A 26,229-nucleotide genomic window follows, 5' to 3' on the forward strand; every position below is an offset into this window, starting at 1 on the left:
AATGAGGGGTGTATGCACTACAACCCTACAATAATACCTCTCTCTATGACGCACTGTTCTTGCTGACAGTTTAATCACATCCTGCGCTCACACACTCAGTCACCTGGGGAAGAGCTGTTCCTCTGTTTTTCCCTAGATGCCGCACAAATGCATGAGCATCATCGGATGTATGCTGTCGACCACAATTTCCATCCCTGTTAACAGATGTCTGTCCCAGTAGTCTAAATTCAGATGTCCTTTTAGTCAGTGTTCCTCCTGAAACACAAGCCAGTTAGACACTGGAGCTCCTGGTGTCTGTTCTTCAGCAATTAATTTACCTTCAAAGATATGTTCCTCCTGTCATCTCAACAGATAATCAGAATCCGCTAGGTCTGCGATGTCCTGCGCCTGTGTGAACGGCTCTGCATTCGCTGCACTTCTCCACATTGTTACATTAGTGGTCACCTTTCACATTGAGCACAATTTCTACAATGCAACATCATACTTAACTTTTTATTTCAATTTGTGACAGTTATTTCATGACTATAGTTATTTTGTCACAAGGATTTTTCTTCTGTCAGTCGAATAAAATGAAGCATACCGTTTAAATCACAGTCTTTCGCTCTCCTTATGGCTGCAGATGATTATGGTAATCCTAAGTGTCTCAGCAGAGGGCAACTTGACGTCTTTTTGGTTCTTGAAGGTGTTTCACCTCTTATCCAAGAGCCTTCCTTAGTTCTCAGCCTCTTGGTGAAAAACCAAACAGAAGTTCAGCTGGCTTCTGCTTAAGTATTTAGGATTACCATGATCTAGATGGATGACAATACACGATTGTGGTTTGTTGTAATAAAATTTAACTGAAATTTTTTTTACATGACTAACATTTTATGAGCTGATAATGCCGTAGAATTATAACTAGTTTTATTATTTACAATTAGATTAGAAATTAAATTATAAAGACTTCAGGCTGCATACTGTTTCCAAAAGTCAGCTGGAGAGCTCCTTGGATACAGGCAAAAGTAATACATTTTCTGCCATTAGCCATATGAATACACAATGTAAGACCTTCATCAGACAGAACTCAACACTGCACAGGCCAGAAAACAAAGGCATATGGTACGTTCCACCAAAAAGATTTCTTTGTGGGCCTATTAACACATTTGTGCAGCCTTTCTCCTGAACACACCATTGGTTTTTGCGCAAAGAATAAGCTGAAAATGATTTCTCAAAGGTGATTTGCTTGTTGTTTAGCAGAACTGCAAGTAATTCCACTTTTTCTTTTTGTTTTTGTTGTTGATGTGTCCGTTACGTGTGCCTAATGAACGATGAAGCGCTCAGGCGGCGGCCAGTAATTGCTTGGAGCCCAACAGTGGGGGTGTAATTAGAGAGACAGAGAGGAGTATATGACTTCATGACTGGCACCGTTTAATGATAATGGGGTGCAGCTCCACACTACTGTGGTCAGCTAATCACACTGGACTGGCCTGGACAGCTCTCAGTGCAAACGAGCTGTGACTGGAATACGGAACAGCAGCTCACCCACGCAGTTCCACACCATTCACTCCATGGGGGATCAGGCATATGATTATAGCTGTGACCCTGCAACACCTGCAACGCTGTCATTAGCGCCGCCATGGATGGACAGGTTTAATGTAAATAAACTAATGTCATCAAGCCACCCGGCAGAAGATGAATACATACTACTGTGGACCCTTTTACTCGCACAGGTTGTCCTTTAAACAGTAACAAGAAAATGAACCCGTCAACATATTATATATGTAACAAAGGAAGTCAGTAAGAGAGTTTTCTTGTTTTTTGTTCTGTCATCTTTGTAGAAAAAGCAGCATACTGTATGCACAGAGGACTGCAGATTGGAAATGCACACATTCATTAAAGCATACCAAAAAACAGAAGCAAATCCTTGATGCACAGATCTCAATGTCAACAAGCATTTGGAGATGTATACATAGAAATGTTCAGGTTTTGAAGTGTTTCACAATTTAAAAAGATGAAAAGCTAACAAAACCTCAAACTTAAGAAACTTACCATATTGTTACTTGAAGCAAAACTGTTGTGATACCTGTTGGTTTGTCAGGCAATGAACTAATGCTGGGAATAAACAATAAATGTTAGCAATCTTTGTATGTGGATGTCAGTAATGAGCAGAATGTGTTGCTATATACAGTCTTTAAGCTGTATCTTTTACTTGGCCTGACTTCACATTGATTGCAAGATTTCAGTATATATAATGTAAACTCTTTAGGCTTCTGCTCAAATCTAACTCTAGTTGTTTTATAAAGCTGTACAAACATATGATTTAACAATGAATCAAATGACTAGTCACTCAGCAGAGATGCATCTGCAGAGGATTATTGAACTCTCGCCTGTACAGATAATCTTACATTCATTTAACTCATTTTTTTCTGTTTTATGGCCAACAACTTCAGTGTTTTGGTTTGAAATCCAGCAAAAATTGATAAATCAAGAGTAGCTACCTTTCCAGCATCAAGGCAGACTCACAGAAAAATGTAGCAGCTTGTAAAGTAAATGTTGGACTTAAATGCACCAGAATCACTGAAGCACTGATACAAACATCTGCTAAATTTGTAAGCAACTGCTTGCCAACACATTTTCCATAATAGTATTGCAACATGTTACATTGCCACCAGGTGGCCAAAAACACCAGGGAATCCATGTCGACACGCATTTATGTCCAAAAACACAAACCTACATCTATGCTGGATGGAAATATTAGACACCATACATAAACATTCATTTAGTATCAACTTAACTCTATGCTGAGCCACTTACTGTACTTTTATTATGCTTTCATGGCCTCGTATTTTAAAAGTTTTCAGAGAGATGTTAATTTAACTGCGTTTGTCACAGAGGCAGCAGTTAGTAGTAGCGTTGTGCTACATTAAAATGTCTCGGACAGTGTTGTGTGATGTTCTAGTTCTGAATGACTTGTGTCCTCCTGACATGAAGGATGTCAGACTGAAGTGGATTTTTTCTAAGAATGTAAAGGCACAGTTGCATCAGTCTCTCGCTGAGCTGCACAGTTAATATTCAGTCTGTCTACTCACTCATTACATCTGTGAGTAAGTATGATTTTATGAGCTACATGGATCATAAAAATCATGAGCTTGAAATATTATATCATTGAATAAAGGCTGTTAGTGTAAGCCTTGTTTAGTAGAAACCTCAGACTTCCTCCAGGTTTTATCTGAAACATGCCGTGGTCCATGGAGGAATTTCCTCTGAACTCTGGCCTTCCTTACAACTAGTATGGCTTTCTAAGGAGTTTCATCCCTGCTACCCTGTTAGTTTAGTATTTGACAATATTGCTTCATTTATTAGTTAGATTTAGTTGGTCTCAGGTTTTGCTCTATTCTCTGACACACACTTTGTGAGGGGTTTTATGAATGAGTCCCACCTGATAGTTTCTACACAGAGATATATTTCATATTTTACATTATTTATCTTACTTCTCTTTATTAACCACCAATGGAAAACAATTGAGTATTTTTTAAGTGCTACAGTACAAGTACAAAATAGGCTTGTACTATTTTATGTACTATTGTTGGATACTTTTATGTTTGATATATCAGTATCAAACCTGATAATATTACAAAAAATATCAACAGCGACATGTCGTAGGATGTGTAGCTTATAATGTTTTTTGAATGCAGGACTTTAATTACAGTTTTAGAGGATGGCAAGGATGGCAATGTTGTATTTCTAGTTGTTGTTTTTCATTTTTACTTTTGTTATTCTCAATAAATGGAAATAAATGACCAAAACCAATATCTGGATCTGATCACAATATTTCTGCCATTGTCACTCACCTCTGCATTTGTTATTATAGAAGTTGTAAAGCTCTAAAAATGAGTCACAAATATACTGTTTCATTAAACAAACAAAAAAAGAAAGCTAGACACTGCAATTTTTGTCAAATTATTCAAACAGGACCAATTGGTGCATATGCTGGGGATTATTTTAAACTGCAGATTTGTTTTTTTTTTGTTGTTTTGTTTATTTTGGGTCACTATGAATCACTATGAACTGTGTTTTCTGTCTTAAGCTCTTCCAGCTGTTTCTCTCCAACATTCAGTCTGTTCAACACTTCTGTATTTATTTTGTCCTGCAAACTCTCAGTAATGTTCAGTTTTCACTGCAGGTCCAGTAGTTTGGAGGTTTGACGTGGGATTGACTCAAAATAAACCACACTTTCTATGTTCATGAGTAAAAGTGCATCTCATTCGGTGCAACAGATTTTAACTATGAGTAGATTTTGTGGGTTTTGAACAACAGCGGGGGTATTAGGCAACATGTAGCCATTTTCCACAGCAGGAAGTAGTGGGCCGTGTTAGAGCAAGCCAGATCTGTGGGTCCCACCACAGGAACCACCCCTGTAGAATCTCTTTTAGGGTTTCTTTAGGGGGACAACAAAAACATCTGCTCTGGAGGAGGTACTTCTGAACAGCACTGGAAAAAGTGCTGTTCGGATCTTTATGCTGACAGATTAAACTTTAAGAGGCCGACTGCCTTCTTAATAAAATCCTTGTCCAGTAACAGTCTTCTTCTTTAATATATTCATCAGCAACAAAACATTTGCTGTAAAGGCCTACAAAACAAACCTTGTGTTGTTCTGTTCTCTCATCAACTAGAGTTAAGTCAGGTAACTACAGTTTGTCTCTCTTTTTTATGCACTCAGAGTTGAAGTCCCGGTTAAAGTTGTAAGATAAACACTGCAATGGAAACAGAAATACTGACACTGCCAATAAGGGGGCAGTTCCTGTAACCATTTCTGCTACATTGTACCTGCCCCAGGTTCCTGCAGTACATAACCACCTACAGACTTAAACCTGCAATGTGGAACTTTTGACGATTTGCTTGTTTATTTAGTCTGCAATCCTGCCTGTGAATATCAAGTTTCTTTTACATCTGGAGCATTAAAAACTTTTCCTGAATGCTTCCCAAGTTTTTTCACCATAGATTCGAAAATAATCTGAGATGCTGTATCCTACTCCATCTGAGTCGCTATGGTTGCTTCCCTGTTCAGCTCTGACAAACATTGAGATAAAATGCATGGCTACTGTCGCACCAGTATGGAAATTACTCCACAGGGACGCTGTTAAAAAAATCGATCAATGAGAAAAATAGAAAATGTCCTGGTGTTTTGGTGTAAGTATATAGTTCCTTTAGGACCACTGCAGTAAAATCATCATGCTCTCTGAACTTGCACCATAAGTATTATTCACTGTACAGTTTATAGCACATATATACCACACACTTTGATATTCAGGTTACAATCAGAGTAGGTACACAACGCCCTCTTTTGTTTAGCTTCCTGTCCTGCAACTTGAATAAAGGGGCTACTGTCACTTTAAGAAAAACCTCAGCCCGCTACGAGGCATTGTGGGTAACCTGTTAACAGCCAATCACATCACTGTTGTCAACGCGTTGTTATGGAGCTGCGGAAGGCTGTTGTTTAAAAACACCGAAGGACCTCAAACTTCCTGGGTTTGTTTCGTTCTCAGTTTGATAAAAGTGACTTTAACTCGTTTAGTTTGTATTTTAAAATGTCCGTAGATCGACTGGACGTTTTGAGAGAGCGTAACAAACATTTACTGGCCCAGCTGAGGCAGCAGAGAGACAAGCTGGAGCTGCAGGGCGGCCGCAGCGAGAGCCGCAAGAGGGAGAGAGAGGACGAGGGAGAAATGGTGACTCTGACCGGTGGAGACAGACGTCCTGCCCGTGCAGCTCTGTCCACACCCTCCGTGAGATTTGCAGGTGAATAAACTGTGTGCTAACTTGAGATCAATTACCCGAAAGAAGCCTGTAGATATTAGCTAAGTTAGCTGCTAGAACGACGCTCAGAATGTCCTCATTTGCATCTTTTTTCCCTGTAATATTTTGTTAAAGTTATACTAAACCAGACACTAATTCAAATTAACCGTAAAATTTGGTTATATTTTTTGTCATAGTTTCGTAAAAAAAAAAAAAAAAAAAAAAAAAAATGCATACCCAGGTCCCCAGCTCCCACACACACTTAGGGGAATTTTTCATTTTGCAAAACATGCAGGGAATTGCTCTGGTGGAGTAAATTAAGGTACTTAACCCTCGTGTTATCCCGCGGGTCAAAATTGACCCGTTTTAAAGTTTGAAAATGTGGGGAAAAAATATTTTCGCAGTGAAACTTCTGATGTCCACATTTTCAACATTTTTGGGAAATTTTTGCACATTTTTTGGTGGAAAAAAAATAAGTTGAAAATGTTTGTCAAGAACATCACAAAAAAATTAATCAAAATACAGTGAATTTGCTGGATTTTGGTTGATTTTTTTGTGAATGTTCTTAAAATATAAGTTTTATTGATATATACGCAATCACTTTAGATATTTTAAAGATTTTTTGGAAAATTTTTACTCATTTTTTGAAAATATTTACAAGAATTTTCTTGCCAAATTTGGGAGATTTTTTGCTGAATTTTGGGATTTTTTTTCAGCTAAGGAAACAATATTTTTTCGTGCCCGTAAATGAGGACAACAGGAGGGTTACGATTTGTAAGGTACTTTATATACAGTTAACTGAAGGTCCACTTAATTATTTCATTTCAAGAAACTAGTAAGTGCATGTTTAGGTTATTATCTTTCTGCAAAGTATAGACGGGTACTGATATGTGATTAAAAGTAAAATATAAGAACATTTAAAAAATAATTATTTGTAATGACATATTTGAGCCATAACCTTCTTTTCATAATGCACATTACGTTTTTTTGTTTTTTACGTAGCCTTGTGAGGCCAGTGTCACTTTATATTGACTGTAATTGAAGTAAAAATTGCAAATATAAATTAAACAGTCACTGTTTTAACTGTCTTTTCCTCTTTGTCTTCATCAGATATTTGTGAGACACAAACGGACATCCGCCAGACTATTTCCACACCGTCTTTGACATCAAAACACAGAGGAGGAACTGCTGAACGTACAACATCCTCAGACCTCTTTAGAGCCGCCAGCCAAAGACATCCTCAACTTCACAACAAATTACATGACATGGAGGTATTCAGCACCAAGTCCCCATCTAGTGAATCACAACATTAAGCTTACACCCTAAATCTCACTTACTGTGTCTTACAGAGTAAATAAGCTAAAAAGTATTCTGGCGCTCATCCCCATGTCACTGGAAACCCACAGGATCTATCTGCAAAGTGGTCTCCATGGCTCAGTCATCTTTTTACATCCTAAAAAAAGCATAAAATGTTCACCGCCTATCTCAGAATGATTTTTAACATAATTCTATTTTTTTTTTTAAGCCAAACAGTTGCTGCTTATTTCCAGTATTTATCGTTGCTATCTTGTAAACTCTTGTATTTTGGAAAATGACTCAAAACTTTTCCAACCAGAAAGGAAGTAGGATGGAAATCGTTCAGTGAGTATTAAACAATACAATACAATAACTTTATTTATCCCTGAAGGGAAATTCAATTGTCTGGGGTCTCATCTGTTTACTTTAGAATTAAATAGTCAAATTGCTGATGGTAAGAAAGAGGGCAGGGAGCGCAGGGATAGGAACTGTCCACCACCGATGTTTCGTTGCTCATTGAGGGAGATATGAAGGGGATGATCCATGCTTCTCAGAATTTCCTCCATCTTGCTCAGTGCACGTCCCTCCACCTCATCCTCCAATGAGTTCAGTTTGATTCTGACCACAGAGCCAGCTTTTTTAACCAATTTGTTCAGATGCCTTGCATCCTTGTTTTTCATACTGCCTCCCCAGCAGACTGCAGCATAAAACAGAACCCTTGCCACCACAGATTGATAAAACAACTGCAGCATCTTACTGCAGATGTCGAATGATCGGAGTCTTCGGAGGCAAAAGAGTCGGCTCTAAACTTTGGACCAACAAGTGCAACATTTCTTCACTAAAACTTGAGATTATACTGGTCTGAAGAAAAAAGATTGCTACATCCCACTTTACCTAATGTGTTTTGTGTTCATTCACCGCAGAAAAGGTGGATAGTTTCTAACAATGACAGAACTGGAATATCAGAACCAGATTAGTAACACATTGCACCATTTGTTTGTTTTTCCAGACGGAGGCGCAGAATCGAGTTATATTTCAATCTGATGAACATGAAGACATTCCTGCCTCAGACAGGCACAGTTTGCAGCCCTTACTTGGATATGACTGGATAGCAGGTACACCTTATTGGTCATCCTCTCACATGTAATCATCAAATGACCCATTAACAGTTGATCTTTGTTTTGTACCCTGTAAGGAGTCCTGGATGCTGAGGACTCTTTGGTTGATCGCTCTGACGAGTTCTTCAATGATCTGCACATGTTTCGATCGCTGAATAGAGAAGAATGTGTCTACAGTGGACCAGCAGAGTGGGTGCCTCTCACTGTAGTGAACGATAATGTGTGTCAAATTTACCTGTGATTGATGACGGCTTCATTAAATGACTATTAATTGACTCTCCTCATAGATTTTCTGAGGAGAACCCTCCAGTCTCACCACTATTAACACACAAGGCCAACCCCGAGGTTAATGTAGACAGTCATCAATGTAAGATGGATCATTTATTAGAACAGGACCCTCCTTTAATTATCAGCTGAACTAACACTTGTCTGTGCTTTCTCAACTTTTGTCCAGGTACGTTCTCTTACAGGATTAACAGCCGACTGTTCCCCGTCCCGATTCACTCTCAGGAGTGCTGTCCTGTTTGTAAAAAGCACAAATCCTCCCACCCTCACACAGCTGCTGAACCAGCTCTAATCAGGTACTGATGACGAGCACTTTTTCTGAATTTGGAAACCACTCGAACAACAGCGCGCCTTACTGGCACAAGCCAAAAAACAGTCTTGATCAGTTTCAATTTGACACACTATGTGACTCTGGTATGAATGCAGGAGGCAGCAGGTCTCCTGAGTACAGCTCAGCACTAGGCCTGTCGCTACATGTTTTTTCACTCAAAAACCTGTCCTGTTTCTAGCTTAAATGTGGTGAATCCCCTGGGGTTCCCATTTAAACAAGTTAAGTTTCTAATAACTGTAATAATAGTATAGCTTAATGCATTAAATCAGGGGTGTCAAACAAAAGGGCCAAAACCGGCCCTCCAGAGGGTCCAATCCAGCCCTCAAAGTGTAAAAATGACAGAGAGGACATTAACTGCAGATTGTAAATTAGTAAGACTATAAATGATTTATAGACCATGACAAGTTGTTTTGATCGTAAAGTAAAATAATAGATTGTTCATTGGTGGTTTGTCATTTTGTGTCTCATTTTTGTAACATTTTGTGTTGTTTTTGTTGTTTTTTGTCTTTTGTCGCTTGTCTCATGTTTTTGTCGTTTTGTTTCCTTTTGTCTCGCTTGTTTTTTTTTTGTCTTATTTTTGTCATTTTGTGTTGTTAGTCTACTTTTTTGTTTTGTTTCTTGCTTTTGTCATTTTTGGTCTTGTGTCATTTGTGTAATTTTTTTTGTCTCGTTTTTGTCTTTTGTCCATTTTTTGCTAAATGTTTTGTCGCTTTTGTTTCGTCTCATGTCGTTCATCTCATTTTTTGTCGTTTTTGTCATTTTGTGTCTTATTTTTGTAATATTTTGTCTTGTTTTTTTTGTTTTTTTGTCTGACTTTTGTTGTTTTGATCATAAAGTTAAATAATATATCATTCGGTTCCAGACACCTGTGACTAAATGTTTTGTTCCTTTGTAGACACTCTGTGATCTGTAAGTTGTAATGTGTAAATGATAAACTGAGGCTGAATGTTGAAATTGAACTTACTTTTCTTAAGAAATTTCAGTTTGTTCATAATGTTTTGTAAAAGATAATTCATTGAATGTGAGCATTTTCAGAATGTACTTTTTTGCACTAAATCAAAGGAAAAATTTGGAGTTGTGTTTATTTATAGGTTATTATGCTCTGATTTTACTGGTCCAGCCCAGCTGAGATCAAATTGGGCTGAATGTGGCACCTGAACTAAAATGAGTTTGACACCTCTGCATTAAATAATGGTTTACCCTGTTTGATATTAATTCATATGTTATCAGCTCTAGTAACACTGTGCACCGCTCAGACTCACATGTCAAATGGGCTACTTGGTGTAAAATTAAGCTATATGATGATCTATGTTGATGCATGACGGTCTATTAACCCTTTGATGCACAACATTGGTCAAGCGATACCCATTTTCCATTGAATATGGGTCACTTTGTGCATCAAAGGATTAAGAATTTCCTCTGTAAAAGGTGGTTTACATCTTTAAGATCAATAGAAAGCAGGAGTGGGTGATATGGATAAAATCGATCAGATTGATGCAAACACTCAGATAGATAACCAGAGATTTAAAAAAAAAAAAAAAAAAGGCATTTCTTTGAACAGTACAGCACAAATTTCCATCACCTCACACCAGGTTTCTTCACATTTCTTACTCATCTTCTCACTCTTCTTCTTCTAAGGGTCAGCATTCCTCGCACCAACCTCTTGCCACCTTACAAGTACAAAGCTCACCGGCGATGCAGCTTCGACCCTTCTGATAGCTTGGGGCTACCATCGGTGAGTTCCAAATTAATTCAAATGAGCATTTGACACAGCTGACCTGCCAGCCTCTAAACGGCTAAGAGGTTACAGCTGATGACTCATTCCATTTTCCATCTTTGATCACTACACATTATGTGAGCATCTCTATATTTAATTTAATAGTATGCAAATGTACCACAGGCTTTTAAAATTTTATAGATCTCTTTGTCCTTGTTTAGCACTGTCTCTCAGGCTGGTCAAACACAGGTCAGAGCACTCTGCCACCACCAAGCAGTCTCGATCTGCGGAGCAGCCTTAATATAAAGAACTCTACTGGGTTACTGAATCAAGAACTGGAGGTGAGACACTGCACACTTATAGGTCCCATATGGTGAAAAGCCATTTTTATTGTGTTTTGTGGTTGTAAAATAAAAGCTGTTAAAATATGAAGACGTTCACTTCTGCCATTCCTCAAGCCCCACACAACTAGATACCCTCCTAGATTTACTAACCAATCATCAACCAGCTCCAACCAGGAGCTGATTGACAGCTCCTGGTGAGACTTTGATTTATTGGTTAAAAAGAGGCACAATATAGGGCCTTTAACACTGTATATATGTGGTGCTCTGTATACTGTGTCTGTGTGTGCACATTATTATAGATATGATATACAGTCATGGAAACAAATATTAGACCACCCTTGTTTCATAGTTTATTTTGTTTCATTTTAATGCCTGCTACAACTAAAGGTACATTTGTTTGGAGAAATATAATGATAACAACAAAAATGGCTCATAAGAGTTTAATTTAAGAGCTGATATCTTGACATTTTCCATGGTTTTCTTGATAATAACCAAAATCACTAAAATTCTTAGATCAATAACTATGGCATTGTACTGCCAAAAACAGTGCTTTCAGGCGTTCCATGTTTTCCTTTCTGTCTGTTTTAGTCACATGTTGCACACAGGAATTAGTACTTCATTGCATAACTACTGTTTTTGATGAAAGGGTGGTCTAATATTTATGTGTACCCATGCATAGACACATTTACCACTATTTTGATGCTTGATGTGAACAGTAACTGAAGCTCCGTGCCTATATACATTATGCACTGGCTGATTTGATAATCGCATGAGTAAGCAGCTGTTGTTAATACCATGCTCAGTGAGGGAATGTGTTCATGTAGACAGCAGTCAGCCACAGCATTAAAACATTTCTCATCGCAATGCACAGTTTGCTGGGAAACCTTTGGGTGCTGTGGAGTGTGGATGTTAATTTGAGGCACACCACCCACCAGAAACATTGTTGCAGACCAAGCAGTCCTCCGTGGCAGCAACAAGACCACAGAACAAGCCCAACTCATGCAGGCCCCACCGAGTGACCCGCTGGATCTGCAGCAAATGTCCCAGTGCCAACACTACAGGACATTTTGACACTACTTTGGCAACACAAGAGCGACCTACACAGTGTTAGGCAGGAAGTTTTAATGTGGCTGATCAGTGTACATTGAGTCTTTACTTTTGTCTAATTGTCATGTTTTGATGTCAAATTCAAATGTCTGTTACTTTCTAACTCTTAACATATACGATACATGACACTAATGAAATAGTGGTTTTGATATTTTTCAGGATCTGTCTGCGCTGAAAGTATCTGGTAACCGTAACCTTGACCAGATCTCAGATGTCTCTCGTTTGGCTCGTCACAACTTTCAACACTTCTCGCCAAAAAGAAAACCGAGAAGCACATCCCAGCCCGGGTGCTGACAAACCATCAGTCTATTTTTAAATGATCGCTGTAGTCCCATTAGACACCAGAAGGTATAGAATGAAAATCTGCAGTTTATGTTGTATATGTGTTAATGTGTATAAAAAAATAATGATTTAATAAAGTTTGAATAATTCACACAACCATAAAGTGTCCAGGAGTTCCATTTTACACTCCAGACTCAACAAGTGACTGTCAGCACATTTGTGGATGGAAAGTATGAGATTGGTGTTACGCCACAGTAGAAGGGGAACACAGTCAACATCTACATCTAAAAATGTTTTTGCTTTGTAAATTACAAAATTGAGGAAGTAATTTTGAATCATCTGTGTGTCTCACGCAGCAGTTTGTTTCCCTTTCCAACTGTTTTGCTCTCGGAGTCTCTCATACTTCTGTTTTTAACTTCCTCTGTCTCTACTTTGCTGTGACACCGAGAACACTGTCGAAGCAAGGGCAGAGGATGGTGCACTGTATACGAACTGCCATTCACAGGAAACCACAGCCACCTATATTTAATGTCACATACTGCTGCAGTCCCACCTTTGACAGTGTAGTTTTTCCAGTGTGTGTCATGCAGGCCCACGTATTTGAATACATTGTGTACACTGAATATATATGTGTGTGTGTGTGTGTGTGTATATATATATATATCAGTGGTCATTAAATTCCACAGAAATGAGGTAAAGGAAATATAAGTTGTATTCATATTTTTTTTTATTGAGAGTTCAGAAGGAAAATGCTGATGAATTTTTAGCTCATGGTGTCCTGTTGTGATGAAGCAGCAACACTTTGAAGATCTGTATCACAAACGTTTGGCTCAAAGCAAGGCGTCAGCTGTTATCTGGCAGACTGCTGATAGTCATCCTAAGGCTGGATGTTGGGACATGAGGACGAATCTCATTGTGAGATGCGGCTTTGTGATACTGCATTGATTTTTAGTACCACCAGTTAAAAAATAATGCTCCTGCACCACATGTCATATTTTGCACATCTTAATGCTGAATATCTTCTTTTATGATCTGCCAGTTTTCATTTAAAAGCCTTTCTTGGGAAAAACAGCAATCCAGCACTGAAGGCTCATGATCAGATCAGCTGCTGCAATTTTCATAAATTAGTATTTCTGAGAAACATACAAGATAAATGGTATTTAGTTTATGATTACCAACCATTTTTCAAAGCCTTGCTGTGCTGCTCTGCATGAAAATGTGTTTAGCCGACATTCTGCAGCCATTGGTTGCCATGGAAATAAACAGGATCTGAAACTGACTGATAACAGATCGCTGCAATCATCATGTTAACAATGGCATAGACACGTTTTTTTTTTACATGAAGCATCTGCACTGCATTACCAAACGATATAATAACTGCATCAAAAAATAAGCAAAGGCAGCATGTTCATTTGTGACTCAAATTAGTTTCAAGTCTGCCAGGCTGTGCCTTTAGAAATTACTCACCAGTACAGAAAACAAAATCAGTGCACAAACATGTGTAAACCAGCCAACTATATATATATATATATATATATATATATATATATATATATATATATATATATATATATATATATATATATATATATATATATATATATTTCTTTTTTTTTTTTTTTTTTTTAAGCTTTAAAATCACTTTCTTGCCAACTGGTCACCTTTTATCTTGTGGCATCAAATTTAGGCAAAAACTGCAGATGTGAGTTTTAAAAGCTCAGAATAACACATCAAAAATGATTTTATGTGACAAACCATAACAACACGGTAATGGACATCAGGGCTGCTATAGCTGTGCTTCAGTACCAGAGAAATGTTGAGGATGTGGGAGGGGAAACTTCATTGTGAAATGTCAACGTCTCACAAAAGAACACACAGCAAAGCACAGAGCCATTAAAGTGGGCACAATGTGAATATGTACAGTATTGTGGTTGAAGACATGTTTTGAACACAGTGAACCAGTCAGTAGGGGGGTAATAAAGGAAACCTTTTGCCTCTGTTTTTCTATTTCCACGTCTCCACAGGGAGGTTATGATAGAGACGATGTTGGAGGACTTCAGTGAATCTTGAGCAAAACCAACCTGTGATTCTGCATAAAGTACAGGTTCTGTAATCACAAATATGGAACATAAAGAAGACCTGAATTGTGTAACTGTGAGCTACAATTGCCTGCAACAACATAGAAATCCAACAGCACATGTTAATTCTTTTATTAAATTAGGCCCATATTCTCAAATTTTGTGTTAAGTATAACATCAATACCCATTACATTTAATGCTGCACACCAAGTTGGGCTCTATGAGACTGCTGTGTATAAACAAGAAGAGAAAATCTAAGGGAATCTGCATCTGCTTCCTGTTTAGGCAGTGACTTTAGTTTCAATTTTTCATTTTTTTTTTTTTGCTAAAAAGACAGAAATGAAACAGGAAAGGAGCATCATAAAAAAAAACATCATTTCATGTGGTTTCATTTGCTTTCAGCTTTCATGCTACTGAATTTCATTCATAATGAAGGATGTGATTTGGTAACCAGGACCTGGTTATAGATGTTGGATTTAAATTACTTCTGTATTCTGTGAGTTTTAACTTGACTTCACACGTGATTAAAATGTACCAAATGAATTAATTATGACTTAGGTGTGCCCCGTTAAAGAGGGTGGATAGTTATGCACACATTTGTTGTATATCACATAAACGGAGGTGTGGTTTACTTTTTAAAAGTTTTCTGTTAATCATTGTCTTGAAAGCCGTATAAACATTTAATTACAAAACAATAAATGCTCATTTGAAAGGGTTGAATATTTTTTTTACAAGTGCTACAGTTTTCCTGTGATCAGTCACACTTCAAAGAAACATGAATTCATAGTGGTTTTTATGCTGCACATATACAAAAGAGATCACATATCAGTGTGTGGAAGTACGGCTCCAGTTTTTACCCTAAACCAAACCCTGTCTAACCTCATTACGGTTTTTCACATCAGATCAGTGAATGTGAGTTACAGTCAGCCTGCTCGTTTCCTTCCTTCAGTACTTGACTCAGTTCAAGGAAACTGCTCCTGTTTGCAGAGTCTCGACCCGCCTTTAGAAAATGAACAGTACAGTACACACGCCGATCGCTGTATCCTCTCTCTAATTTGCTTAAAAGAAGCAATGAAGGACATACTTGTACTCCTGGTTCTGCTGAATGCCCAAACTACCAAGGTAGGCTTTGTGTCTGTCATTAAGTCTGTCATGCTTGTTTGCAGTGTTTATCTGTAGACACAGGCTGGATGTCAGCCAGTCAGGAGTCAACTGATGATCAATGTATTATTTATACATACACTGTGAACTGCTAAAAATCTTTTATCTGAATTAATTCAAGAAAGTCATATTTATGCCACAATTCCAAAATGTTAACAAATTTATTTTCGAAATGCATTTCTATATTGTCTAATTTTGTCTGTTGACCTGAAGCCAACAACAGAATTTCTCATTTTCTCATAAAACATGTCTAAAAACTCCTTCTCATCAGTATCGGTTTTGCTCTCCATGTGAAAATGTACAGTAAGTTTTCCTGTGGAAATTTTGTTCACAAGCTATGGCATGATAAACCTGTATGAATATTTGCTTTCGGTTACTTGGCATTTCATTCAGTTTCATACTGGATGTGTCACTGTTGGAATGAAGTATCAACCCTTTCTATTGTCCTCTTTTATCACTGTGCATTTCTGGTGAAGAAAATGGGTTAGTATAGGCATGCAGCCAAGGCAAAAAGGAAAAAACAGAATGTTCTTCCTTGAATAACTGCCAGTAATTTTTAACATGAGACTTCACAGATCATAATCGGCACCAGTCCCTGTGCCAGTGGTGGTCATACCACACATGAAGCGGCATACTTCGGAACCGAGGGCTCTGAACCTGCCGCCTCCGTTTCCTGTAATACGAGAAACACACTGCTGTAGTCAGCATATTCTTACTTTTGCTTGTCATTGGAGGGTGTTGTGGTGAGGCACCTTCAAGTCTTGAACAGGACAGGTGTGTGAACTGCTACTGTGACAAGACTCTTTAGCACATAAATGCTGTGTGTACTGCCTATAATAATTTAAAACAGAGGGAAAGATTATGCGAGTTATGGCATTGATGCTTATGTGCAACACAAAGTCCCAAAGTACTACAGAGATTAAATGCACCTCCTACAGATTTAGAACAACGGCTGCTTGTCTGACCATTTCTGCAGCTCGGGGCGACAGCAGAAAGGGGAAAATGGAGGTGCTGGTGTGGGTGGTCTAGCATTACTTTAAGCTCCTATTTAACATAGTTCTTAACATAACCGGTCATTGGTCAACTTTTGCTTCTTTCTTCAGCAAGTGACTAAATTGTCAATTTTCAAATTACTATCCTCACTAGTCAGTTGGCTAAAGTTGAAGCTTATGGTCTGCCTCAGAGAATCTACTGGAAGAATGTGTTTCAGATACAAAAGTGGGCTTCGAATGCCTTCCACCCAAGTAATTTCAAAATTACTAGATTTACCTGCTTAACTGCTGCTGTGTCAAAGGGTTACAATGAAGGACTTTTATGTTACTGACTGTCTGTCTGTGAGCATCAGAATATGAGTTGCTCTGAAGATTTGTCTCTCTTTCCCGTAGGTCTGCTCTCAGCCCTATCAGGCAGACTCAGATGGAAACTGTCGCAACAAAACAACAGAATACTTGCATGATGGATCTAACCTGTGCTGCAAGAAGTGCCCCCCTGGTAAGAGCTATTCTGCAGACACAGCAAGGATAGTTTTCAAAAATTCCATTATACTACATAGTGTCATACCAATGCTCAGGCATATACAATACTGAAAACTGTCTCAGTGTGGAATAAAAGATGATGACACAGGTTTTGAAACATGGTGATAAGAGTTTGGGCGTGGAGGTGTGAAAGAAGATGAACATGCGCTTATTGCAGCTTAAAACATTTACAACCTGATATTTCCTTGTTATAGCCGGAGAAACAAGGAGCACAAAGCGAGTACATACCACATTATACACATTGGGAAAGTTTAAAGCAGAGGAAGGTTGATACATCAGTTAGGCAGATATTAGCTTTTTCCACACAGTAACACTATTGGTGTATAAGCAGAAAAGTAATGACAAATTGCAGCGGCTCTGTCTCACACTATGCTGCATCTCATACCAACTAAAAGAAAACCCCTCATGCATGAAAAAGATGCAGTTACATGTTACACAAGCTTTTTTAGCATCCACAACAAAGTCTGAACATGAGGCTCTTTTTGAAATTTCAGCACAATTATTGGTCCATAAACACAACAGACAGTTGTTTAGCTTTAATTGATAGAGGCACATGCACACAGAGATTTGCCTCATTCGCTTTGCTCTACAGTTACACCTCTAACATCTAAATTATGTTATTGGACCTTATTGCAGCGTTTGATATAATTCATCACAATATGTGAATACAGAGAATCAAACTCAACATTGGTTTCAACGTGGTCCTAATGTAAAGATAGAAGCTATTTTGTTTCAGTTGGTAGCTTCACATTAGGAGTCACACATATGGAATTATGTAGTAAACAAAAAAGTATGAAATTAGTCAAAACATGTTTTTTATTTTAGATTCCTCAAAATAGCCACCCTTTGCTTTGATTACTGCTTTGCACACTCTTGGTATTCTCTCCATGAGCTTCATGAGGTAATCAAATGGCTGCTAAGAAACCACTACTAAGGAAAAGCAGCAAGTACAAGAGATTTGTTTGAGCCAAGAAACACAAGGAATGGACATTAGACCAGTAAAAAATTGTGCTTTGGTCTGATGAGTCCAAATTTGAGATTTTCGGTTCTACCTGCCGTGTCTTCGTGCGACGAAGAAAAGGTTAACGGATGGTCTCTACATGCATGGTTCCCACTGTGAAGCATGGAGGAGGAGGTGTGATGGTGTGGGGGTGCTTTGCTGGTGACACTGGTGGGGATTTATTCAAAATTGAAGACACACTGAACCAGCATGGCTGCCACAGCATCCTGCAGCAACATGACATCCCATCTGATTTGGGTTTAGTTGGACCATCATTTATTTTCCAACAGGACAATGACCCCAAACACACCTCCAGGCTGTGTAAAACTATTTAACCAAGAAGGAGAGTGATGGATGCTGCGTCAGATGACCTGGCCTCCACAGTCACCTGACCTAAACCCAATCCAGATGGTTTGGGATGAGATGGACCACAGAGTGAAGGCAAAAGGACCAACAAATGCTCAGCATCTCTGGGAACTCCTTCAAGACTGTTGGAAAACCATTTCAGCTTCTACCTCATGAAGCTCATCCAGAGAATACCAAGAGTGTGCAAAGCAGTAATCAAAGCAAAGAGTGGCTATTTTGAAGAATCTAAAATATAAAACATGTTTTGACTTATTTCATACGTGTTTACTACATAATTCCATATGTGTTCATTCATAGTTTTGATGCCTTCAGTCAGAATCTACAATGTAAATAGTCATGAAAATAAAGAAAAAACATCAAATGAGAAGGTGTGTCCAAACTTTTGACTGGTAGTGTATAATTCTGTCAGTAAAGATTTATAGCTCAGTAGATCCCTTGGGATAGTGTACTAAACATATTAGAAGCTAGATGTTTTAAAATTTTCCCCAGTTAAATGAGGACAAACTGAACTTGTTGGTTTTGGAGCCAGTGAAGATATACTTAAAGCCGGTGCTCATCTTAAGAATATATCAATTTAAAAAAAAAAAACAACAACCAATCAATAACCAATTCTCTCACTACCAACTTAAATTTAAAAAAAGAAAGATGAGTATCAGAACATCCCATAGGTATTCAATTAGGCTGAGATCTGGTGACTGCAACATGCTTTCATTTCAACACGCCCTGTTATTATCATCTTAAAAGAGACCACTGACATCAGGATAGAAATGTTTCATCATATGATAAAGGGCCTCGCTTAGAGCAACTTTGTATTGATTTTGATTGATACCCCCCCACAGCATTACAGAACCATCGGATCATCTTACTGCGTGAGTTTGATTTATCACCTCTCCGTCTGTGATAATAACAACAGTTACTTGCAGATTTTATCAGCTGTAGTTAACCAGTTAATTAAGTTCCTCTTTGATCCATGAGATGGCTGAACGTGCCATTTCGGCCCGACTCCTTTACTGTCTGCTGGTGACTTGTTTAAAGACATGAAAAAGGTCTTACACAAGCACAGACATGAAATGCATGACTGCATGACATAGTGCTAAAGACGAGACTAAAGCTGCATGTATGAGGCAAAAGGTCTGCATTGCTGCCAGCCGAGGAGTACGGCTCAGCAACAGAAGATAAAACATTTTGATTATATTGGGACACTGCAATTACGATATGAGTCAGAAGTGTGTAAATTTTTAATTTCTATTCCACTGAAATAAATTATTACAATGTGATTTTTGCTGTGTCTAGTACCACAGAAGCCTGTCCCCTTTAAGTAGGCATATTCCGTAACACCACAATTTATTTATAATGTGATATCATGACACATTTTACCTTTTTCCAAAAACTGCAGCTCCTGTGATTTGGTTACTGAACTGGGCCATGTTAGGAATTTGATAATATTTCAGTTAACTGTTCAGCCCTCCTGAGGAGACATGTAAATAACATGGAAATGAAGATACAACATTTCCTTTGTGTTGTAGCATAGTGCTGCTTCATCATAAGAGCAATTAGGAAAAATGTAAGATCAATCTGATTTTTTTTGGTTTAACATAATTCTTTTTCAGTACATAACTTATACACTTTCTGAAAATTCAAACAGTAGTCCATAGTTTATTTTATGTGTAAGAACAGAGAAAGTTTAAAGGATGTCATCATTGTGTTAAAAGTAGCACTGTTTTGGGTAACACGGCTGGGGTTGCTGGAGTGAAATTCCAATTGAAGAGCTTCCAACATCAGCTCTACACAGTGAGGAAATACTACACAATGGACAATGTTTTTTGTAAAATAACCTATAACCCCGAAACTACTCCTTGGCCCAGAAAGGAAAGCATTAGTTAGTGTTGTAGATTAGATCTTCAGTCATACTAACAACTGCACAAATCTGCTGCTGCATTGTTCGATCTGATTTCAGTCTCATTTTTTGGTTGAATTTCTTTGTACAGTTCAATTGTGAATTTCACGCAAGAATTTCTTGTCTTGATTTTAATTTATTTCTCTTGAGCAGTTGGCATGAAAGGTAGCGCTGTAGCTTCTGCACGATGCTGTGTTTTGGCTTTGAAAAGCACTTGCTGTTAAAACAGTAATCTGGGTCATGAAGCGCAGGAATGAAGTTTTACTTGGAAGCTTTTTCAGCAGCTCTCTTCTCCTAACGCAATAACTTGATCTCATGTGCCTGCTAATCTGATCTCTCTCCCACTCAGTGTGGAGTTAATTGTTTTACATCCCACTTCTCTATTGAGTGTGTAAGCGTAGCAGCCAGTGTGTATTTAATGCCATAACCACAACCTCTTTTATGCACTCAGGCACAGAGTGTTTAATAACTCTACATCTCATGCATCACCATTTTATTTTGGAATGGTTAAAATATAATGAAATATATTATAAACAGGAAAATGAAGTCAAACCATGAGAAGTATTCTGAAATTTATCATTTTATCTTCACTTTGTAATTTGAAATTGTGGAAATACAATGCTGATGTGCTGTCGTAAAATGCATATGAAATGTATTATACACTGTGGACTCATTTATATTAGACACTGCATTATACAAGTGAATGCATACTAACCAACTGGATATGATTACAGGGCAACGACTGATTGGAGAATGCACTGCAACTACTGACAGTGTGTGTAGACAATGTCAGCCAGGCCAGTACATGGAGAGCTGGAACTATGCTCCAAACTGCTTCTCCTGTTCCAAATGCAAACCAAGTCAGTATATGAACTGCAAATCTCCATGTTATTATTTTATATTTATCAATTTATTGTTTTGTTTAACACCTCTTTATTGTATTTAACCAGACAAAGGTTTGCAGGATGCCCAGAAATGCTCCTTAACAACAAAGTCCATGTGTATATGCCAGGAAGGGATGTACTGCATCATGGGATTTGATGATCCGTACTGTGCAGAATGTCGAAAGTACAAATCATGCCAAGCTGGCTATGGAGTGTCTAGGCCAGGTACAAATTTAATGTTTACATGTGATCATTAAATATTTTACTTTAAAATTCTGCATGAACCATTTATGCGATTAGTTATCTTGCTTATCGACAAATATTGCAAATAGAGTAGAATTAAATACTATGAACCCCAATGTAAAGGTCAGCTCACACCCAGCTGTCAATCTACTAATACTTCTATATGTATTGTTTTACACATTTCTGCACTAACTATATTATATCTTTGATTTTACTGACAGAAAATGTGAAGTAAAACTTAATCATGAGCCCAAACAGAAATATAACATGTTAAATACAGTCATAAGTGCATGTCATAAAGTGAAATGTGATAGTGAAACATTTGCTTACATTACTTGTTGTCAGGCACAGCAACCTCAGATGTGAAGTGTGAACGGTGCCTCAGTGGGACCTTCTCTGACTCTGTCTCCTACACTGACGGCTGCCGGCCTCATACTAAGTAAGTGAAGGAGAGTCACATTTACACACAGCGGTTAGGAACTCAAATCACTGATCTCTTTCTTTATTCTGTCCAGCTGTGATGGAGGGACTGTTGTTCAGAAAGGCAATGCTACCTCAGACACTGTATGCGAACAGCAGACCTCAACAAAACACTCCGAGACTGTGTTCACAACCGCAAGTACAGTTATGAGCACAGTCGCAGCAGAATTGACGGCTCCACATGGACTGAGAGACTCCGCACAGTCTGCCTCACCTTCTGCTTCAGAGGATGAGTTCAGCACTGCAACAAAAAGCCAACAACCGACCACAGAGCCCAGCAGAGAACTGGGTACAGTACCTGACTAACTCAGCATTTCTAAGCAGTCATCATAAGGAAACTGAAGTGTTTCAAAATGTCTCTCTTTCTGAGTTGTATGTGTGTTTACTTCTCTCTTAGCTGCAGTCATTGCTGGTGTCACTGGATTCCTTTTGCTTTTAATCGCCCTCATGCTGTTGTTCCTTTGTAGGCAAATGCGGAAGAAAGGTAATTTTTGTTTGGTGAAAAAGCTATATTTCTGTCTACATTATATTCATCTTGACGTTAAAATACAAAATGATAGTGACCGTTATTTCTCAGCATCTTTAGCAGCAAATCTTTGCACTTTCACTGCCTTACTTATGGTTTCTGAATGTCTGCTGTTGCTTTCTTCCCAGATGATGAAAGGCTACATACTAAAGTAGATGCAAATGGAAACTGTGAGAGTGCTGATAAGGTGAGGTGTGGCTTTTTGTCTTTGTGACTGAATGCACACTTTATTTTATAAGGTACACCTCTACAACCTATTGCAATTGAAATTTCCAGATTTGCAAAGTTTGTTATGTTCAGTTTCTGGTGACATTGTCGGAAATGTTTAAATTCAACAATAGTTTTAGTAATGAGTTAAACTGGACTATTATTTTTATATTGAGAACAGTTGATTTTTTTGTCCTTTCCATTTACATACATGGATGGCCACTTGAAAATAATGCAGTGTAGCGCAACAACACCATTAACTATCAACACAGAGCTAAAACTAATAACTAAATTTGCGCTTCTATGACAGCATCAACAAAAACTGAGTATTCCAGCATGATTAAAACAGACATGTTGGCAAACCTGTTGTATTCGATTGCATGAGATGGCACATGATTGTAGTTGTGGCTACATAAAATACTTAAACTTAACTTTCTGTGTGTTCCTACTGCAGAGTTATTTGGGGGAATCTCAGGTGACTTCGTTCACAGTTGCCTCACCAGAACAACAGTGTCTGCTGGAAAAAGGGGAAGCCAGCAGTGACCACAGTCAGTGCAGCAACAATACTGAAACTTTAACTAGAACAGATGGCTACAGCAGCCACGAGTCCATCAGCCCTTTACAATCCACTTTGGCTCTTGACAATCCACAGTCTGTGCTGTCAGAGCCCATGACTCTACTCTCCAACATGGAGCCCATACCTCCCCAGCCCAGCATCCCCACACAGCCCTCCTCTCAGCCCACCAGCCCACAGATCATCAGCCCCGTGACAACCAGCCCCCAGTTCAACGTCAACATCACTTTGCACATAGGTAATGGGTCTTGTGGGGCACCGTCCTTCGTGCCTTCAGACTTGATGCAAGCAGACTGCACGCTCCCTTTTGGAGAGGAGGAGTCCTTTGGCACCCCACAGCAAGAAGCTGGCAAACAGTCAGTGATGTCTGTGCAGGAGAGTGAAAGCTACAGTACATGAAGAGTCATCTGCATGTAAGACTGACAATTTCAAAAAAAAATCTTTGTCATAGTACAAGATTGAAAACAATCTGGCTAAGCTAACAAAATGCATACCGTAGGTATGGCAAGTTTAATGAGGGCAGGCACAGTTCTTCTGTTCCCATATCAAAGTCATTAACTGTTACCTTAAGTGTTAATATGTGTATATAGATTTCTGTATATAAAGATGTAAATATTGTCTTACCTTTAGTGCTTACCAAACAATAGAAAAATAAAAAGGAACATAAATTATAAGTTTTTGTCTGCAATGATTAAAACAGCAAGCGTCAAATTTCTCATTTCAACCTCTAATTTATCCCATATAAAATATATACCGCTGATCTTGTAAAATGTGCAATTTGGGTACTTAATTTTGAAATGACAAAGTTGCGTACAATTAACAAACAATGTTTATTTTGTGTGAAAGGATTATGGCTACTCTTATTTGTTACAGTGGTTCTAAAAAATATTCGAACATCAAAATGTTCACACACTTTACGCTTCCTGAGGTCCTTATTCCTTCAATAAAGTGAGCTCATCTACATCAGTGTAAGAAAAACAGCGTCAGACGGTGACATTCTCACCTCCACCTGGTTGGAATTATTCCCCTCGTCTTCCTCCACGCAATGTTTCTACCATCTGATCCATGTAAATTGAATTTGGACTCATTCAGAAATAATGCACATCTCCAAAAGCTGCTGTCTTTCTGTGCATGTTTGCTTGCAAATTTAATCCAAGCTGTCCCATTCTTTGAGCTGTGAGTGTCGCTCTCCCTCTGTACCCACACTCCTTGATCCTATTGTGAATGGTCTGTGGACTGAGTTGTACCCGGTAATTCTCATTGATCTCTGAAGCTATCCGTGCCGCTGTTTCACGCCTGTTTGTTCCTGATTTTGCTCACAATTATGCAGTCCAATCTGCTGCTGGGCTTTCTAGGCCTGCCTGCGCACCACCTGTTCTCAGTCACAAGTAACCTCCATTTTTGAACTTTTTGACAAAATACCCAAGTGTAGACAACAGAGTTTTTTGCTGCTCTGTTGAATTATACAAACAAACAATTCCTACTTTGTATCTGAAATTTTTGCAGTTGCTTTCAAGTAACTAGTTTCAAGGTGCTTACAGTAAAGCGGCTGTTTAAACTCAAACACCGTCAACACAAAGCTCCTTGCAGAGTAACCACAATTGAAGTTCAACACGTCAACAGTGGGCTAAAAAAAAAAAGAGCTTTTTGTTGACATTTATTGTGTATTTTTCTATGGATCATGTACCAGCTTATCTGACATTATATGAAATAACCCGATGAATGTAACACATTAAGGTCTGCTGATAGTTTAACTTAGTAAATGTTGTACTCATTAAAATATAAAGACTACTCTATTATAAGTGCTGCAATCATAATGTCTTTTAAAGAGAGAGATGTGCTAGGAGTAAGACACATTAGTAGTTAAAGGGAAAACCCATTGGGCAGCTGAAAGGAATCTCTCTGTGTTAAATCTTTGTTACTGTAATTGCATTAGATTACCAAAACTGTGTAAAGAGCATTTAAATTGCCACTGTGCAGTTAAATGTATTTATATCAATGCATTATGAGTGGAGTAAAAAGTAGGCTCTTGTATTTTGTTTTGAAATAGCAGAGTCAAAGTAAAGTAGCATAAAAATGAAATACTTGTGAGCATCTCAAATAAATGCACTCAATTTTTGTCAAATCACTGATGGTAGTGTTGTTGTACGCAAGCCACTTAACATGTACGACTCTAACTGGTGTCACATATACAACAAAACACACAACAATAGGTGTGCATTAATCCATCTGAGTTTGTTGTGTGACTCACATGAAACAGGTAAAACAAAAGAACAGTCAGAATCAATAAAGCAGAAGCTGAAGCATGTGGACTTTCCTGGTAAGCCTCAAAGGTCCAGAGGTGCAAATGCAAATCATAAACTCCAACTTCTCCCCACAGTACACTTAGTGTGTAACGCTGGCCACCACAGCTTCATGACCTTAGGAGGGTTATTTCCCTCCCCTGAGCGTAAAAGGTATTGGTTAAGTAGGACTACCCCTCATGACGAATACTCTGAACTGAAATGAACTGTTGAATTCACCTTTAATACACAAACCACAACAGTGTATACTGACGTGCGAGTCCCATATAACTCCTCAATAAGATTAGTAGACAAGAAATTTAATGAATTAATTCATAGACGTGTACCTTCCACCACATCACCTGTACTGGGGGCTGTTTCTCTGTGTGGACGCTCCTGACACCTATCGGTTGAAGGCGGGCACTGCAGCCGGTGACACTCGTTTGGCTCATTAAAACGTCCTCACTGCGCAGTGACAGTCACTTTTAATGGGAATTTACAACCCTATTTTTGTTGGTAAATAATTAACTAGAGGAAATACTATAATTTTCTTGTATATTAGTGTATTTGTTGTAACCGCGGTAGCTAAGCAGCGGGAGAAACGGGAGAGAGGAAGTCTGAGCCACTCCATTATATTACAGGGGGTTCAGCTTTACATTGTCACATTTCACGACTCACACGGGCTCAAAAATTCTCTTAAATCGTCAGATAAAATCTACACTGGCTGGTGTTCACTTCTGCGCT

At 38.4% G+C, this 26,229-nt stretch overlaps 2 protein-coding genes across 3 annotated transcripts; both read left to right on the top strand.

Moving 5' to 3' along the window:
- The first annotated feature begins 5,428 nt into the window (after positions 1-5,428).
- Positions 5,429-12,408, top strand: miip (migration and invasion inhibitory protein). Its single transcript, XM_023298126.3, has 9 exons — positions 5,429-5,775; positions 6,883-7,043; positions 8,078-8,183; positions 8,264-8,375; positions 8,474-8,553; positions 8,641-8,767; positions 10,441-10,537; positions 10,741-10,860; positions 12,130-12,408. The coding sequence occupies exons 1-9, from the start codon at positions 5,565-5,567 to the stop codon at positions 12,262-12,264; spliced, it is 1,149 nt and encodes a 382-aa protein (XP_023153894.2). The 5' UTR covers positions 5,429-5,564; the 3' UTR covers positions 12,265-12,408.
- Positions 12,409-15,229: 2,821 nt separating this feature from the next.
- On the top strand, positions 15,230-23,877 carry tnfrsf1b (tumor necrosis factor receptor superfamily, member 1B). 2 transcript variants are annotated; one of them, XM_023298119.3, is made up of 10 exons: positions 15,230-15,452; positions 16,877-16,982; positions 19,232-19,261; positions 21,024-21,149; positions 21,240-21,398; positions 21,762-21,855; positions 21,932-22,185; positions 22,294-22,380; positions 22,551-22,609; positions 23,084-23,877. In XM_023298119.3, exons 1-10 carry the CDS (start codon positions 15,402-15,404, stop codon positions 23,600-23,602), a joined length of 1,485 nt encoding a protein of 494 aa, XP_023153887.1. In that variant the 5' UTR covers positions 15,230-15,401; the 3' UTR covers positions 23,603-23,877. The 2 variants fall into 2 exon arrangements, with proteins under 2 accessions (XP_023153887.1, XP_023153888.1); XM_023298120.3 differs by lacking the exon at positions 19,232-19,261 and having other exon boundaries at positions 15,233-15,452.
- Positions 23,878-26,229: the final 2,352 nt, after the last annotated feature.

Source organism: Amphiprion ocellaris, chromosome 5 (assembly GCF_022539595.1).
Source record: "Amphiprion ocellaris isolate individual 3 ecotype Okinawa chromosome 5, ASM2253959v1, whole genome shotgun sequence".
Taxonomy (NCBI): Eukaryota; Metazoa; Chordata; class Actinopteri; family Pomacentridae; genus Amphiprion; species Amphiprion ocellaris.

Bases quoted from the DNA above. Each gene is read 5' to 3' on its own strand.
- miip (XM_023298126.3), top strand. From the start codon at position 5,565: ATGTCCGTAGATCGACTGGACGTTTTGAGAGAGCGTAACAAACATTTA. The intron at 5,776-6,882 runs GTGAATAAACTG...TGTCTTCATCAG, and splicing joins ACCCTCCGTGAGATTTGCAG to ATATTTGTGAGACACAAACG. The intron at 10,861-12,129 runs GTGAGACACTGC...GATATTTTTCAG, and splicing joins TACTGAATCAAGAACTGGAG to GATCTGTCTGCGCTGAAAGT.
- tnfrsf1b (XM_023298119.3), top strand. From the start codon at position 15,402: ATGAAGGACATACTTGTACTCCTGGTTCTGCTGAATGCCCAAACTACC. The intron at 16,983-19,231 runs GTAAGAGCTATT...ACCCCCCCACAG, and splicing joins CTGCAAGAAGTGCCCCCCTG to CATTACAGAACCATCGGATC. The intron at 19,262-21,023 runs GTGAGTTTGATT...ATATGATTACAG, and splicing joins CCATCGGATCATCTTACTGC to GGCAACGACTGATTGGAGAA.